This window comes from Lithobates pipiens, unplaced genomic scaffold (genome assembly GCF_037356315.1).
Source record: "Lithobates pipiens isolate NorthernLeopardFrog02 unplaced genomic scaffold, aLitPip1_a1.2 Scaffold_8, whole genome shotgun sequence".
In the NCBI taxonomy this organism is placed as follows: Eukaryota; Metazoa; Chordata; class Amphibia; order Anura; family Ranidae; genus Lithobates; species Lithobates pipiens.
In genome coordinates this window covers 584877889-584895636 of record NW_027507903.1, presented here as the reverse complement: position 1 = coordinate 584895636, position 17748 = coordinate 584877889, and the positions used below count along the sequence as shown (strand labels likewise).

The 17748-nt window shown below is 42.9% G+C and overlaps 1 protein-coding gene across 4 annotated transcripts in view; it reads left to right on the top strand.

The window, feature by feature from the left end:
• Positions 1-17748, top strand: part of PLPPR2 (phospholipid phosphatase related 2) — a 45827-nt gene that overhangs the window by 9778 nt on the left and 18301 nt on the right. For 3 of the 4 annotated variants that reach the window (XM_077470377.1, XM_077470376.1, XM_077470378.1), the window contains exons 2-5: positions 2247-2341; positions 8033-8221; positions 13236-13359; positions 15972-16222. In XM_077470377.1, the coding sequence (XP_077326503.1) occupies positions 2276-2341; positions 8033-8221; positions 13236-13359; positions 15972-16222 (630 nt within the window). In that variant the 5' untranslated portion in view covers positions 2247-2275. Of the gene's footprint in view, positions 1-2246; positions 2342-8017; positions 8222-13235; positions 13360-15971; positions 16223-17748 lie in introns of those variants that run through there. The other variant, XM_077470379.1, reaches the window with a different exon arrangement.

The following is a 17748-nucleotide window of genomic DNA, read 5'->3' as shown; positions in this document are numbered from 1 at the left end:
ATATTGGAAACATGAAACATGGGAACGTCCCCTTATTCCAGAAAGAAAGTAATGGGAGCATGCTAGCTTACCCACTTTAATGAAGGCAACATCTGTCGGTTCTGTTAAATAGCTGGTGGCAACAGTTTCCTGGGATATGGAGGTGGATCATGACTGTGACAAATGACGTTGAGATTTGTCAAATTATCATTGCCTATACTGTGCAAGTCTGCTAGACAAACTTCTATATAATTTGATAAACCCCAAGGGGAAAGTTGGCTTATGTCTTCAATCACCTATTCACCAAGATAGCATACCAAACTATACAGCAATTGCCATACCTGCCTCTATGAATATGAACTGTTTCAACACTCTACTTGTTTAAATGATCTTGCCCTTTAATCTATAAATTGGCAGATCATTTCATTCAAAAACAAAACGATCCCGGCAGCATCTCTGAAAATAGTTTGTGGTCCTTCAAGGGATACGTAGAAAATAAACTTACCATATTTTTTGGAACAACCATTTTTAGTGAAAGAGAAAGAATGTATGGAACAAGCAGAATTATATTGGTCAGCATATGTTACTGAGAATAATACAGAGTATAATTGAATTACATTAGTTTCTGTATGCCCAATTGTTGGGTCATGTTTGAGGTACAGAGCCCTGTGATCTTCAGGGCGTAGGAGAACTATATTATGTCTAGAAGGTGATGTTGGAGGAGTACTGGTACACATTACAATAGAATAATATTCGTGGACATTGGTCAGGTCATGTTAAAGGTGTAGTATAAAAGAGTGTAATATATTGTTCCAGTGGTCCAGTTATGGTCCACATTTAGATGATATATCTAGAAATGTAATACAATTGCTGATAATAGTCTGCTTATGTTTGAGTTAGATGTTTTATATAGCAGTGGTCTCCAAACTGTGGCCCGCGGGCCAAATGCGGTCCTTTGCCTGCCTTTAGCTGGCCTTTGGAGCACAAATCCCTACAAAGACACCAATGATAAAGCATCATTTCTCCTGCTGATGCCAACGATGGGGCATTACTCCTCCCGTTGATTCCAAAAATGGGGCACTATTCCCACTAATACCACTGATGCTGGGGCATTTTGTGCTGACACTGACCACGGTCCCCCCCCCCCCTTAAGTCTAAAGGCAGTGAACTGGCCCTTTGTTTAGAACCCCTGTTATACAGTATAGAGTAGTAAAGTTGCCTTTCTCAACTTTTTTACCCCAGAGGAACCTTTGAAATATTTTTTTACATCTCAGGAATTCCTGCTAAAACCAAATCTTTGGAAGTAATGGGAAAAATGGCCATTATTTTAGTGGTCAGTGGGAAGCATGCCCCCCTTACAGTGGAGGTTAGAATGTCATCCTTACCATGAGCTAAATTGATAATTAGCTTCATGCTGTTGGTTCTACCAAGTGATGTTGGTCCTGAAAACCTGCAGGCACCATCATTGGTAAGTCACTGCTCAATGAACTCCTAGCAACCTCTGGAGGAACCCTAGGGTACCCTAGTTGAGAAAGGCTGCTTTATGCTGCGTACACACGAGTGGAATGTTCATCAAAAAAAGTCAGACGGGAGCTTTTCATCATATATTCCAATCATGTGTATGCCCCATCTAACTTTTTACGGCGAAAATTCTGATGGACCTAGAAATAGAACATGTTCTAAATATTTCCGACGGAACCAATTCCTATTGGGAAAACCGCTCGTCTGTATTCTGTTCCGACGGACCAAAAACGACGCATGCTCTGAAGCAAGTACGAGATGGAAGCTATTGGCTACTGGCTATTAAACTTCCTTTTTCTAGTCCCGTCGTACGTGTTGTAAGTCACCGTGTTCTTGACGATCGGACTTTGGTGTGATTGTGTGTACGCAAGACAGTTTCAGCGGAATTCCGTCGGAAAAACCTTCAGAGTTTATTCCGACAGGGAAAACCAGTTGTGTGTACGGGGCATTAGAATATAATTGTAACATGGCAGTGGTCTGACAATGCTGTAATATTAAATGTCTGTATTGAATTACATAGAATTGTAGTATGACTATGGACTGTGACAGGTCCTATTGGTGGGTCAGTATTATGCCAGCAGTATACTAGAAATGAATTGTAATGACTAGACAGCAGTGGGTATTGTTGGCGTTGTCAAATGATAAATTATTCCTGGCTTACACTGTAAATATGTTTTGCATTATTATTGAGCATTCTTTGCAAACAGTACCAGCTGCCTAATCTACTGTATATGTGTTTGCTGCAGGTTATGCTGGAAGAGACTGCGTCTCACACATGGCTGCCCAGGAGACGGAGATTAAGAGCAGTGCCTCCATTATCCCATGTTTCCTCTTTGTAGAGGTATTGCCTTATCATTCTGTGCTCTACAATGTAACTACCATAAGAGCATTACTGTCTTATCTGTGTTCTTTTTATGCCCTCTCTCCATCTATACACTGGGCTCTCTGCTCGCCCCATCCCCTGCCATAGAGCCCGCACAATGCTGGTGGTGATGTAACTTATTGCCCATCAGAGTGTGAACAGTAGAGCCCAGTGAACATGGCTTGTCATGCCAGTTTGTGTGGATTTAGTGTGACACTGGATGGATGTGATGGTTGCTTGTTGCTAGAAAATAAGTATCGTAGAAAAGAAAAGAACATTTTATGAAAAAAAAGGTATAAAATATGAGCAGCACAAATTCAATTTTGGCATCAGCCTTGTGTCTAAATCTGATTCTGAGTAATCTCCCAAACTGGAAAATTCCACTTAAAAATGGCAACATTTTAGGATCATTATGTTTGCAGATAAATGTATCTATCTATAGAATTCAGAACATGTAAAAAAAAAGTAAAGTAAAATAATGCATTTGGGTGGCAAAAATATGAATGAAATCTATGCCATTGGAGGAGAACCTCTAAGATGGGGGACCTAGTAGATGATAGGCTCAGCAATGGCATACAATGCCAAGCAGCTGCAAGCAAAGCAAACAGAATATTGGCATGCATTAAAAAGGGGATCAATTCCTGAGATAAAACGATAATTCTGCCGCTCTACACGACTCTGGTCCAGCCGCACCTGGAGTATGCTGTCCAGTTCTGGGCACCAGTCCTTTAGGAAGGATGTGCTAGAACTGGATAGAGTCCAGAGAAGGGCAACAAAGCTAATAAAGGGTCTGGAGGATATTAGTTATGAGGAAAGGTGGCAAGTACTGAACTTATTCTCTCTGGAGAAGAGACGCTTGAAAGGGGATATGATTTCAATATACAAATACCGTACTGGTGACCCCACAATAGGGATAAAACTTTTAAGCATAAGGGAACTTAATAAGACACGTGATCATTCAATAAATTAGAAGAAAAGCAGTTTAACCTTAAACTGCGTAGAGGGTTCTTTACTGTAAGAGCGGCAAGGATGTGGAATTCCCTTCCACGGGCGTTGGTCTCAGCGGTGGGCATCGATAGTTTCAAAAAACTATTAGATAAGCACCTGACCGACCGCAACATACAGGAATATACAATGTAATACTGACATATAATCACACTTGATGGACTTGTGTCTTTTTTCAACCTCACCTACTATGTAACTATGAATCAACAAGTTTTTCAAAACTCCAACACAGGATGGCACTGTGGGAATCCAAAAAATAATAAAGCAGTGCCACCTCCTGGACAGTAGTTTTAAATAGAGGGACAACAAGAATGGACTTTATAGGCACCAATTATAAAAAGTATATACAAAGTTTTTATTTAACAAATATTACAAAACACACTTTTTTTTTTTTTATAAAAATCTTGCAGATAAAATTCAGACCATTAACTGAATCTCTCTAGTTAGATAGATGAATAACATTAGTACAGATCAAATCCTATAATCATGTTGTAATGCACAAGAAAAGCTCTACATGTTTCGTAAGAGTAGAGCTTTTCTTGTGCATTACAACATGATTACAGGATTTGATCTGTACTAATGTTATACTTCTATCTAACTAGAGAGATTCAGTTAATGGTCTGCATTTTATCTGCAAGATTTTTATTTTTTTTTTTAAAGTGTGTTTTGTAATATTTGTTAAATAAAAACTTTGTATATACTTTTTATAATTGGTGCCTATAAAGTCCATTCTTACTATGTAACTATGTCTAATAAGAGATTTATTCTTGAATTACATTTTATTTATTTTTTAAATGAGATGCTGTTGAATTTGCTAAAACGAAATAACTAGTACCTATCCATTTCTTTTCGGTTAGTGCCAAAATTTCAGCTCTAAATTAACTATGGTAAATAATTTACCCTACAACCGTATTCTGGTCCAACAGCTGAAAACACAGTTGAAATGATTTGTTGCCCATAGCAACCATTTTGCTTAGTTAAAGTATTAAACCCTCATCATGAATATGTATATGTGGAGCATGATATGATATGGATGGAGAGCATAATATGATGTGGGTGGAAAGTTGTGCATGATGTGGCTGGAGAGAGTGACAAGAAGTGAGTGAGGAGTGGGAAAAGTTGTGGATTGAGAGTGGAACATAATGTGGATGAGAGCATGATATGATGTGGATGTAGAGTACGAAATTACGTGGATGTAGATTTGGCCTTAATGTGGATGGAGAGTGTGATATGATGTGGGTGGGGAGTGGGACATGATGGTAATGAAGGGTGATGCATGATGTTGGTGGAATTTGGGACATAATGTGGTTAGAAACTGATGTGGGTGGAGAATGTCAGATGATGTGGATGGAGAATGTTAGGTGATGTGGGTGGAGAGTGTTGATGATGAGTTAGAGAAAGTTACATGATGTGTCTAGAGAGTGTTTCATGGTGTGGGTATAATGTTACATGATGTGGGTGGAGAGTGTTACATAATGAGAGAAAAGAGTGTTATGTGAAGTGGATGTAGATCGAGACATGGTGTGAATAGAGAATGGACCATGATGCAGGTGGACAATGTTACATGATGTGGGTGGAGAATGTTACATAATGTATATGGAAAGTGAGACATGATGTAGATGAAGAGTGGGGCATGATGTGGAGGAAGAGTGGGGACATACTGTGGGTTCAGAGGGTGACATTATGTGGTGTGGAGTGGAACATGATGTATGTGGAGAGCGAGACATGATGCAGATGGAGACTGAGACATGATTGATGTGGTTGGAGTAGGACACGGTGTGCATGGAGAGTGGGACACGATTTGGTGGAGAGGGTGACATGATGTGGTTGGAGAGTGGGACATGGTGTGGATGGAGAAGATGACATGGTGTGGATGGAGAAAGGGACACAATGTTGATGAAGAGCGGGACATGATGTGGTTGGAGAGGGGGGCATGCTGTGGATTGAGAAGATGACATAGTGTAGATGAAGAGAGGGACACAATATCAACAAAGAGTGGGGCATGATGTGGATGGAGATTGGGACATGATATTGATGGAGAGGGTGACATGATGTGGATGGAGAGTGGGACATGATATTGATGGAGAGGGTGACATGATGTGGTTGGAGAGTGGGACATGGTGTGGATGGAGAAGATGACATGGTGTGGATGGAGAAAGGGACACAATGTTGATGAAGAGCGGGACATGATGTGGTTGGAGAGGGGGGCATGCTGTGGATTGAGAAGATGACATAGTGTAGATGAAGAGAGGGACACAATATCAACAAAGAGTGGGGCATGATGTGGATGGAGATTGGGACATGATATTGATGGAGAGGGTGACATGATGTGGATGGAGAGTGGGACATGATATTGATGGAGAGGGTGACATGATGTGGTTGGAGAGTGGGACATGTTGTGGATGGAGAAGATGACATGGTGTGGATGGAGAAAGGGACACAATGTTGATGAAGAGTGGGACATAATGTGGATGAAGAATGGGACATGCTGTGGATGGAGTGTGGGACATGATTTTGATGGAGAGGGTGACATGATGTGGTTGCAGAGTAGGACATGATGAGGATGGAGAGAGGGACACGATGTTGACAAAGAGTGGGACACGGTGTGGATGAAGACTGGGACATGCTGTGGATGGAGAGGGTGACATGACGTGGGTGGAGAGGGTGACATGACGTGGGTGGAGAGGGTGACATGACATGGGTGGAGAGGGGGACATGACGTGGGTGGAGAGGGTGACATGACGTGGGGGGAGAGGGTGACATGACATGGGTGGAGAGGGTGACATGACGTGGGTGGAGAGGGTGACATGACGTGGGAGGAAAGGGTGACATGACATGGGTGGAGAGGGTGACATGACGTGGGTGGAGAGGGCGACATGACGTGGGAGGAAAGGGTGACATGACATGGGTGGAGAGGGTGACATGACGTGGGTGGAGAGGGCGACATGACGTGGGTGGAGAGGGTGACATGACATGGGTGGAGAGGGGGACATGACGTGGGTGGAGAGGGTGACATGACGTGGGGGGAGAGGGTGACATGACGTGGGTGGAGAGGGTGACATGACGTGGGTGGAGAGGGTGACATGACGTGGGAGGAAAGGGTGACATGACGTGGGTGGAGAGGGTGACATGACGTGGGGGGAGAGGGTGACATGACGTGGGTGGAGAGGGTGACATGACGTGGGGGGAGAGGGTGACATGACGTGGGTGGAGAGGGTGACATGACGTGGGTGGAGAGGGTGACATGACGTGGGAGGAAAGGGTGACATGACGTGGGTGGAGAGGGTGACATGACGTGGGTGGAGAGGGCGACATGACGTGGGTGGAGAGGGTGACATGACGTGGGGGGAGAGGGGGACATGATGTGGGTGGAGAGGGTGAAATGATGTGTGGATAGGAGTGGAAGATGACGTGATGACTGCTCCAAGATTCCTTAGTCTCGCTCCAGCTTCCTCATTCCTCTGACACTTTCTTTCTGACTCTACCATTCTTTATATTATTTATAATTTTAAGCTATCATCCCGCATCTAATTTACTTCATGTCTCCTTCATTCTTCAGTCAAGCTGTGTCATCTTCTTCTTCTACGGTTCTCTCTCTTTAACCCTACCTTTGATTTCTACCACCTCCCTAGTCTCCCATGTAATGTTCTCATTCCTCATCCCCGGTGTGTAACTTTACCTCCTATTTCCATACCTTGTCTTTGTTCATCACATCTGCAGCCTCTGTCTTCCTTCTACTTGCAATTTCTTCTGTTCAGTGGATTTTTTGTTTCACATAATGATTTTGGATTGTTCTCATTTTCTTTCTTATGTCTCTTTTTTTCCCCCCATTATTTCACACAGTGCTAGAATAGAGTGAAAAAATCCCTGTTTGACTTTTTATAAATCTTCACCTTTGTATTTGTATCTGCTCTGTTTGGCTCTTCCAGTCCTGCCTTTATTGCTGCATTGTGTATATCAGTGCATTTGATTCTGTTCAGTTTTTTGTCTCTGCCTCTTCCGCATGTCTGATTTCGGTCTTTGGTTTGTGTCTTGATTTCTGTCATTTTCTGTCTTGCTCGCTGTTTCACTGACTGCTTTACTGTCTTCTCTGTGTCCTTTTCTTTGGTTGTCCGTTCAGTGGTCTCGTCTGATTGTTCTATGTCTTTTCTGTCCTTCCCTTTTTGCCTTCTTCTGTGTTGACTTTGTGCCGCTTTCCTACCCTTCTGTCTTTCTCTGACTCTTCTGTTCTGTCTCTTGTTCCTCTGTTCCATTAGTCTATATTTGTGTCTGTCTTCTAACTCTACTGTCTCTTTCTCTGACCCTTCTGTATCCATGTTCCATTAGTCTGTATTTGTGTCCATCTCTTCTGTCTCGTTGTGTTCTTTCTGTTTTGTATTCTCTTTTGCTGTGATCTTTGTTTGCCCCGTCTAACTCTTACATTTATTTTCTTTTTCTGTCCTCTGGTTTTTGCTTCTGTTTCTGCCTCCACCTTAATCCTTGTCCAAGTTCAATCTTCACTTTTGTTACCCACTTTTGTTACCCTACATTTCAACCCTTGTTCATTTTTCTGTCCGTCCCATCCTACTTTTTTTTATCCTTGGATCTACCTACTTTTTATCTCTGTTTTGGTCCTCCTCTGGCAATTGCCCCTGTTGTCGGTCTGAGAAGATGCTCTATTTTCAGCTTGTCCTGATGGCCGGAACCGTCATCCTCTCGTACCACTTTGAATACACGGACACCTTTCCTGTACACTCCCAGGGTTTCTTCTGCTATGACGGCACCTTGTCCAAGCCATACCCAGGTCCCGAGAGCACCAGCCGGGCTCCGCCACGTCTGCTGTACCCTCTGATCACCGTTCTGCCTGTCCTGATGGTAAATATAACCCCAGCCTTGCAGTGAGTCTGAGGACTGTGCATTCTCCATGGCTGAGTCCTGTGTGCGAGACATAAACACAAAGACAATCACTGATGTGATCCATGATGACAGTTTGACAGTGGGAGCTACCCCCTCCTCGCACATAGGACTGGGCAGTAATACTCCGCCACGGTGGTTGTCTGTGCCTGGGGCATCCACAGTTCACTTCAAGTTATCCCTGATGTCTGTGTATATTAGTAGATGCTGTTCCTTTTATCCAGGTGTCTTTTGTGTTATTTCCTTCTGTTACTGTGAAAACCTACAATGGTTCTACACTAGGCAGAAACTGATTTGAATTGGCATATGCAGCAATAGCAGTTGCAGTTAATAAAGGAATAGTGTTTATAAATTTAACGTTCATCCCCATAGGGGCCGCTAGTTTGCCTCAGGTTCTTTTCCCAACTTGGTGCAACAGCAGCCAGGCACAAAGTAACATCCATTCTTCTGGTTCAATGAACAGTCTAATGCCACGTACACACGGTCGGATTTTCCGACAGGAAATGTTGGATGTGAGCTTGTTGTCGGAAAGTCTGACCGCATGTATGCTCCATCGAACATTTGCTGTCGGACTTTCTGCCAACAAATGTTAGAGAGCAGGTTCTCAAATTTTCCACCAACAAAACTTTGTTGTCGGAAAGTCAGATTGTGTATACACAAGTCTGTCGCACAAAAGTTCATGCATGCTCGGAATCAAGCAGAAGGAGCCACACTGGCTATTGGACTTCCTTTTTCTCGTTGCACGTCTTGTACGTCACCGCGTTCCCACGTTCATAATTGTTGGCCAACATTTGTGTGACCGTGTGTATGCAAGACAAGTTTGAGCCAACAACCTCCGAACAAAAATCCATGGTTTTGTTGGGAGAAAGTCTGGTTGTGTGTACGCGGCATAAGGGTTACCTTTTTTTTAATTTATGGCTTAATAACTTGGGTAGTCATAGGAAGCTCTGGGATTCTCCAGGAACGCAGAGCAGCAATCATGGGGCTCTCTCTACTTTATCACTACTGCTTAGGACAGTCCTTCTAGTAATAGCCCAGGAATAATGGACAGCACTTGAGCACCATCAGAAATGTCTCAGGCCAGGCAAGCACTAAATTGAATGTGCAAGGAAAAGCAGCTGCAAAAGTCCTCAGGATGCTACTCTCAGGTCTGTATTCACAAGGTCCCTGGATTTTTGGATGCCTCCTTCCAATATCAGCCAGACATTTCTCTAATGAAGTCACCAGACTGGATTCTCAGTGAAATCCCTTTCTTAGCTTCAGGGCCTCTTAGCAGAACATGCCCCCCCCCCCCCCCAGCTCTGCCACAGCTAGGACCTCGATGAGCACATAAAGAATTTCAGCTGGGGCTGCCTAGAAGGCCAGTAGCCCTTCAGGCTGGGAACTTCTTTTGGCAAGAACAGGGATGCCTCAGGCTCCAAACTATTTATGCACATCCCCAGGCACCCTCTGGGCACCCTACAGCAGGGATTGGCTGGGACAACATAAATATTCAAACTGCTGATTTGCCTCTTCCCAACCAACTCTATTCTGGAATCCTCCAGAAAACAGGGTGAAGCAATCAAACCTGTAGCCTGCAGAGCCCAGAACCGCCCAAAGCAATCACAAACTGCTCCACTGTTTACACATTTACCTAGCTTTCCTAGAAACCTATCTAGGAGGGTGCTTCATCAAGTACAACTCAACTGCTCATTTAAAAGTAGTTGTGCCCGTAAAAAAAGCATGCAGTGGGCAAAAAGGCTAGTTTTTATTATTTCCTGTTGTCTCCTTACAGGGGATTTTTCCCCATTACTGACTTACCACGCCTTGTTCTGTAATGTTTCTCTGTGTGGAGGCGGCCATCTTGGTAGAGTAAGGGCTTTGCTTCCTCACTTAACATCCTCCAGCAAGGAGAACAATAAGCAGCACAGTAGTGACATCACCAAATCTCACTCCAAATCTCCTTAGGCTAACAGAGGTAACAGTGCCTGAGATCTCACACTGAAGGTATACAGCTATGAGACTATAGGCACAGGACTGCCTAGGCACAGTCACATACCAGGAAGCACACTGATATTTTTCAGACGGAATAAAAGGTACATTTTTTAGGCACAATTAACATTTCTAAATGTTCCCTGTAACATACTGAATACTATTTTGAGTTTGTTTTCATACCAACGTGTAATGAGTGTATGGTTTCAAACCTCCTTTAAAACTAAAATCTAAATGAATGCCCGGTGATCCTGCCATGTTCAAGCACTTCATGTTTTGGGATGACAAGTGACTCCCAATTATGCTCCGGCATTGTCACCTTGTCACATTCCCGCTTGGCTGTAGATAAGGCTGGAGGAAATCAGCAGCACTGGCATGCAAAAAAAGTAAGAAAGGAGGGTGAAAGCATTATTCTCTGAAATAAAAAAACAATGACAATTGTTTATGATAGTCTTTTTTTTCTAGTGTTAGATAGATTGGGATAAGGTTAGACCCTCAGTCAAGTTTTTTTTTTCTGTCTCTCTGCCCATTGGGTGTCCCTTGTCCCTTGTCACTGAGAAAGCTTTGGAGCTGTCCTTAAAACAGGAGGTGAGGGGAAATGTTTCAATGGGGACAACTGTCCTAATAGGGAATTTCCCTTATTTTGGGAGATTCCTTCTAACTTTCTGTTGCAGCTCTGGGACAGAAAGTGAAGGGAGATTTCCCCAATAGTACACAGAAACCAAATACGAAAACTCTGGCATGGGCTTTAACTAGGGTTGCACTGATACCGGTATCGCTGGTAATACCTAGTATTTTCACGAGTACACGAGATACAGTATTGGTGCACCCCTGGTTTTAACTCTTCCCTGTTCTATTTAAAGGTTTTGTTTTTTTAAATGGCTTTACATATACCTTAATGTCATCTAGTTAGGGTTTAGAGCTACTTGTGTGATACGTTGTTGTTGCAGTAAATGTAGAGATTTGTAGTTTATCAGCTACAGCCCTGTTGACCCAATCTGTGGCCCCAGGTTGGGTCATCAGGATGGCCCCAGCAAGTAGTGGGAGCATTTTTTCTGAGCTGAATTAGTGATCTTGTGTAGTATGTCCTTTTTTTTTTTTAATTGTATATGTATTATATTTTTACATAAAAGAGAGTACAAGAGTATAAAAGAAAAAAAAAATTACAGGTGAGAGTATATAACATGTACGATGATATAAAGAACAAATATCATACATTAAAATAGTGCAGGTAGAGTTACAATGCTACCATCAAACATAGCATTGTAGTATGTCCTTAAACTAGTCACACACTATTACATTTTTGAACAAAAACAAAAATTTCTCATCAGTACATTAATTGACTTGACGAATGTCATTCGAAAATATTTAAAAAAAAACATTTGGTATTAAAATTTGATTTTGAAGGGAATAGACCTTCCTGAACAAAATCCACATAAACTGTTAAACCGCATACACACGAACGGACTTTACAATGGGAAATGTTTGATGACAGCCTGTTGGCGGTAAATCTGACCGTGTGTATGCTCCATCGGACAATTGTTGTCGGACTTTCCGCCAACAAATGTTGGCTAGCAGATTTTCAAATTTTCCGCGGACAAATTTGTATTATCGGATCTTCCACGGGTGTGTACACAAATCCGTCGGACAAAAGTCCGAAGTACAAACACGCATGCTCGGAAGCAAGGACGAGCCAGAAGCTGTCGTTCTTGTAAACTAGCATTCGTAATTGGAGAATTAACATTTGTGACGTGGGAAATTATGAAATCTCAAAATGCAGCGCACAATTCTCTTCCTCTTTAATGGAATATTAATGAAGCTGCTTTGCTGGTGATATTGATGGAGTTATGGCAAACTAATTTTCAAAGGCTTTTTTTTTCTAGTGATATTAAGAATAATATTATTATGCTTTTTTTTATTTTATTTGCCACAACACCATTATCCCGTAGTTTTTAAGATCAAAGATACAACTATGTTGGTGTCCCTTGTCAATTTTACATTGTATTTTTTTTAAATGTAACTGCCTACTCCCAAACTGTCATTTGAAGTAAAACACATAACCAAGTATTATTCTCCACAATTTTTTTTATTGTACATTAAAAAAATAAAACAAATAAAATTAGACATGCTATCTGCCAATAGAACTTAACCAAAGAGTGCATACTATGCATACAAAAATATAGAAAATATACCAAATCAAATCCTTATTCAACCAAAAAATAATGTCAAAGCAATAACCAAAGCAAGCCCAATAATAAATAACACGTTATCTCCTCCGATTCTGCAACATGTCTGGTTGACGAACGGCCGTTCAAAAAAAAAATGAAAAGTGTGAAATGAAAAGCGTGAAATGAAAAGCGTGAAATTAAAAGCGCAAAATTAAAAGCGCAAAATTAAAAGCGCGAATCAACACTCACCAAAATTCTACTAACACAAAACTAGCAGAAGGAGCCCAAAGGGTGGCGCTAAAGAGCTGAAAAACCATGTAGTACGTGACTATGTTCGTAATTGTAGGCCAACAATTGTGTGGCCGTGTGTATGCAAGACAAGTTTGGGCCAGCACCCTTCAGACAAAATTCCACGGTTTTGTTGGCCAGCAATCCGATCGTGTGTACGAGGCTTAAGAAATTTGATGAAAAGCCCCACAACCTTCTTTGCTTTGCTGCTCCTTCTCACAAGAGAAACATGTAGCTTGCTCCATGTGACAGCACTGGACCAATCAGAACTGTCACACTGGGAGTTTCTATCCCTGTGAAAGCTAGTGACTTGTAGCTTACACAAGGCTTCCCTTCCCCCATCTGGTTCCTGAATGATGTGGTGAGACCAAAAAAGAGGAATAGTTTCTTTTGGCCATAGGGATATAGGGGACTATTCACTATGATGGAATCCTTGAATCAGTCTTTAAATTGTATCGTGCAAGGTCTGGCCTCTGAAACCATGTATGCACCCAACCTCTGTGAATGACAGGTGATGATGGAGCAGGATACACTTCTTTTCTCTACAGATCTTGCTAGGAGAGGTGTCTGCGGTCTTCATCAACCCACGATGGAGGACCAAAGAGAAGATCATCTCATGTGGGGACTGCTGCTTCTTCAACCCTCTGCTGCGTCGTGTTGTTAGAATTCTGGGTAAGAAGTGAATTCTGCTGGAGATATTTGTGTTTTGTCTCTGGTTCGTTGGGCCAACTGGGGCTTTCCTGCAGGTTGATGTGGCATGCTTGGCATATATGACTGCTCTATATTTTCCAAGATAGCTGACATCCTCCTTTGTGAGGCATAGTGGGTGCAAGGTGGACAAAGCTATTGGGCGCCAAGGTTTTATTTCTTCGAACATTCCTTTTTGTATTTTTGGGGGAAAGAAGGTTAGGGCCAGGACACCCTTAGGTAGTTGCAAATTCAATTGGCAGACACCGAGACTTCAATAAGAGAATAGCCGTGCAGGGAAAGGCCCCAGAAAGAAGCCACATCTGCACCTGCAGGATTGCTGTTTCCTATGGTACCAGTCTTTAACAGTTCCTAACTCAAACACAACAGTCCTTTCAGCGTCTCTCACTAGACCTGCAGATTCACTGACTCTGAATCCCTTGAGCTCCTCCAAGGTTTGCAGTGGTATCCCATCAAGCGTCACCCACGCTTCCCTGTTGGGTCCCTATCTTGGCACTCCAGATACTTCTCAAGCTTCACCCCTGCTAACCGGCAAAGTCCCTGACTTGACTCACAAGACTGCTCTGCAAGCATCTCCTCCATGGGTTGGGTCCCTGACTTGATCACCGCCTGAAGATTCCAGATTCCCCACCGTGCCCTATCGGTGAGAATGTGGTTCCGGTACTTGCTTCAGTTACTCAATGTGGTCCCTGGTAAAGATGGTTGGTCCCTTTGTCACGACAGCTCCCCTTCTCCTCTGACCATGACAGGTTCTCTGGCCGACAGGACCGTCACTTTTGGTTGGACTGCGAGCCGCAGTCCCAACCCTGCGCTGCTCTCCTGCTTCTGGATAGGCCCTCAGGCAGCCTAGCAGCCAGATGTGCTCGGTATAGGCCCAATCTCTGGCCTAGCAGCCCGGGCAATACAACACACATCCACCCAGACAGCTGCCCGGGTGGCACAGAACATAGATCACCTGACCTCACCCGAATATATAGGTTCTCCCAGCAGGCCAAGGGATTCAAGAAAACCCCTGCCCGTTGGTTGAGATACCCCATATACTCATAACTTGACCTTGGGTTTCCCCTCTCATATCTAGTACCACCAAGTACTTGGCCACCTAGTGGTAGAAGAGAAAAGTGCAACATGGCCAAACCTAGGGAGAAATCAATAGATCTCTATCAATCGACGGGGATAACTACTCCTGTCAAGTGAATTTATGAGGAGCTCCCTGACTAAACCCCAGGGTGCTACATAATAAGGAAATGAAACATAATATATTTAAAATAGCCATAATAGAAAGGGAAACTTGTAGTGCTCTTTCAGATTAGTGGTCAGTGAAAAAGTGACTCCTTACATTAATAGTCAGTGGGAAGAATGTCCCTATACATTGGTGGTCAGTAGGGAAGAATGACACTATACATTGATGGGCAGTGTGAAGAATGTCCCTATACATTGGTGGGCAGTGTGAAGAATGCTCTTTACATTGGTAGTTAGTGGGAAGAATTCCCTTTTATTGGTGGTCGTGGCGTAGCACCCCTCTGTCACCCTAAAAGTAGGATAGCACCTCCAGAGGCAAGGGTGGGCTAGCATTTCATAGCTAAAATGGTCCATAGAGCCCATAGCTAAAATGGGGGGAGAGAGAAACCATTCTACCGTAAAACTTTTTAACGTTTTATGGTGGAATGGTTAAGGAGGTGAGGGTTAGGGATCCCAGAGACCATAGCAGATCACTTACAGATGCTTCAGGTCAATGTCCAGCTTCACATTGTTGGAACCTTTAAGCCGACATGGTAAAGCTATAAGCATGTTCCAAAATTTCACTGCATCTTCCAAATGAATCCCAAGGCCTCTCTGAGAGACCAGCCTCCTTTCCTGGCTCTCTCTAGCAAAGGGTCTCCCCTGGGTCTCTTCCTTTGCACAGCTTCCTTCGGACCAGACAGGACAGCTGCACGACCACTTCAGCACAAGTTAGGCCCCACAACAGGCTCTTGAGCATAACAGCAGCGCTCTAACCAATAGCACCTCCCCAAGCTACAGCCCAGAGAAAGAGAGCAAGTACATGGCCTGTCCCAAATATGTATATCTTCTCCCAGCATGCACTCGTGGCATAAACATCCTACTGGATTGACTGAAGATAATTGCAACTATTCATAACTTAGTTTTGTTTGCGAAATCTCATTCTATTACCGGTAATACCAGTGACATCTACTGGCAACAGTGAGAAATCACAGGCCGACGTAAGCTTAGGGAAAAACCAAGTGAAATGAGTCTGAGCTTACGACGGCCCAGCCAAAAATGTAATTCATATAGTAATCCTTGTATAGTACAAGGAAATACAGTAGGAAGAATGCTCCTTACATCGGTAGTCAAGTGGGAAGAGCGCTCCTTACCTTTTTGGTCAGTGGAAAATGTTCCTTATTCTTCATTATTATAGTCTTCCTTTTGAAATATTCAGCCAATAGGTCCTTATTCCCGTGTTCAGCTTTAGGTTCTCTGTGGGTTTACTTAAAGAAAAAAAGTGAAGTACAAATAAAAATGGAAATAAAAGATCTGTGTGTGGCTAATCCCAATTTAATCTTGTCCTTTCTCTCCAGGACTCTTTTCGTTTGGTCTATTCTGCACAGTAATCTTTGCTGGAGCAGTTCAGACAGTCACTGGTAACCAGGCGCCTCACTTCTTGTCAGTGTGTCGCCCCAATTACACGGCTCTGGGCTGTGTGTCTCACTTACAGTATGTGTCCTCACCATACGCCTGCACTGGTGACCCTGAGCTCATCACCGAGGCTCGCAAAGCCTTCCCTTCCAAGCCAGCGGCTCTAGGAGCATACTCTGCAGTTTACACCACGGTATGTCCTATATATAAAAACATCCAGAGAAATGTTCCTATACACTTTTAATATCTAATGTAAAAATGAAAGCCATGTTTGTAATAGGTAACACAGATAGTTATTTTTTCAGGGTCCATTTACTTTTTTTGGTGTGTCACCACACCTTAACATGCGTTGTGTTAAGGCAGATTATTAAAACAATGGGCTGCCAAAATGTCTCAAATACAGTGCCTTGCAAATGTATTCACCCCCTTGGCTTTTTACCTATTTTGTTACATTACAGCCTTTAGTTCAATGTTTTTTTAATCTGAATTATATGTGATGGATCAGAACACAATAGTCTAAGTTGGTGAAGTAAAAATATATACATAAAACTATTTTTCAGAAATAAAAAAATGATAATTGGCATGTGCGTATGTATTTGCCCCCTTTGTTATGAAGCCCATAAAAATCTCTGGTGCAACCAATTACCTTCAGAAGTCACATTATTAGTGAAATGATGTCCACCTGTGTGCAATCTAATTGTCACATGATCTGTCATTACATATACACAGCTTTTTGAAAGGCCCCAGAGGCTGCAACACCTAAGAAAGAGACACCACTAACTAAACACTGCCATGAAGATCAAGGAACTCTCCAAACAAGTAAGGGACAATGTTGTTGAGAAGTGCAAGTCAGGGTTAGGTTATAAAAATATATCCAAATCTTTGATGATCCCTAGGAGCTCCATCAAATCTATCATAAACAAATGGAAAGAACATGGCACAACAGCAAACCTGCCAAGAGATGGGCTCACACCAAAACTCACGAACCGGGCAAGGAGGACATTAATCAGAGAGGCAGCACAGAGACCTAAGGTAACCCTGGAGGAGCTGCAGAGTTCCACAGCAGAGACTGGAGTATCTGTACATATGACGACAATAAGCCGTACGCTCCATAGAGTTGGGCTTTATGGCAGAGTGGCCAGAAGAAAGTCATTACTTTCAGCAAAAAAAAATGGCATGTTTCGAGTTAGCGAAAAGGCATGTGGGAGAAAATGTATGGAGGAAGGTGCTCTGGTCAGATGAGACTAAAATTGAACTTTTTGGCCATCGAAGAAAACGCTATATCTGGTGCAAACCCAACACATCACATCACCCAAAGAACATCATCCCCACAGTGAAACATGGCGGTGGCAGCATAATGCTGTGGGGATGTTTTTTAGCAGTCGGGGCTGGGAAACTGGTCAGAGTTGAGGAAAAGATGGATGGTGCTAAATACAGGGATATTCTTGAGCAAAACCTGTACACTTTGTGTGTGATTTGAGGCTAGGACGGAGGTTCACCTTCCAGCAGGACAATGACCCCAAACACACTGCTAAAGCAACACTTGAGTGGTTTAAGGGGAAACATGTAAATGTGTTGGAATGGCCTAGTCAAAGCCCAGACCTCAATCCAATAGAAAATCTGTGGTCAGACTTAAAGATTGCTGTTCACAAGTGCAAACCATCCAACTTGAAGGAGCTGGAGCAGTTTTGCAAGGAGGAATGTGCAAAAACCCCAGTG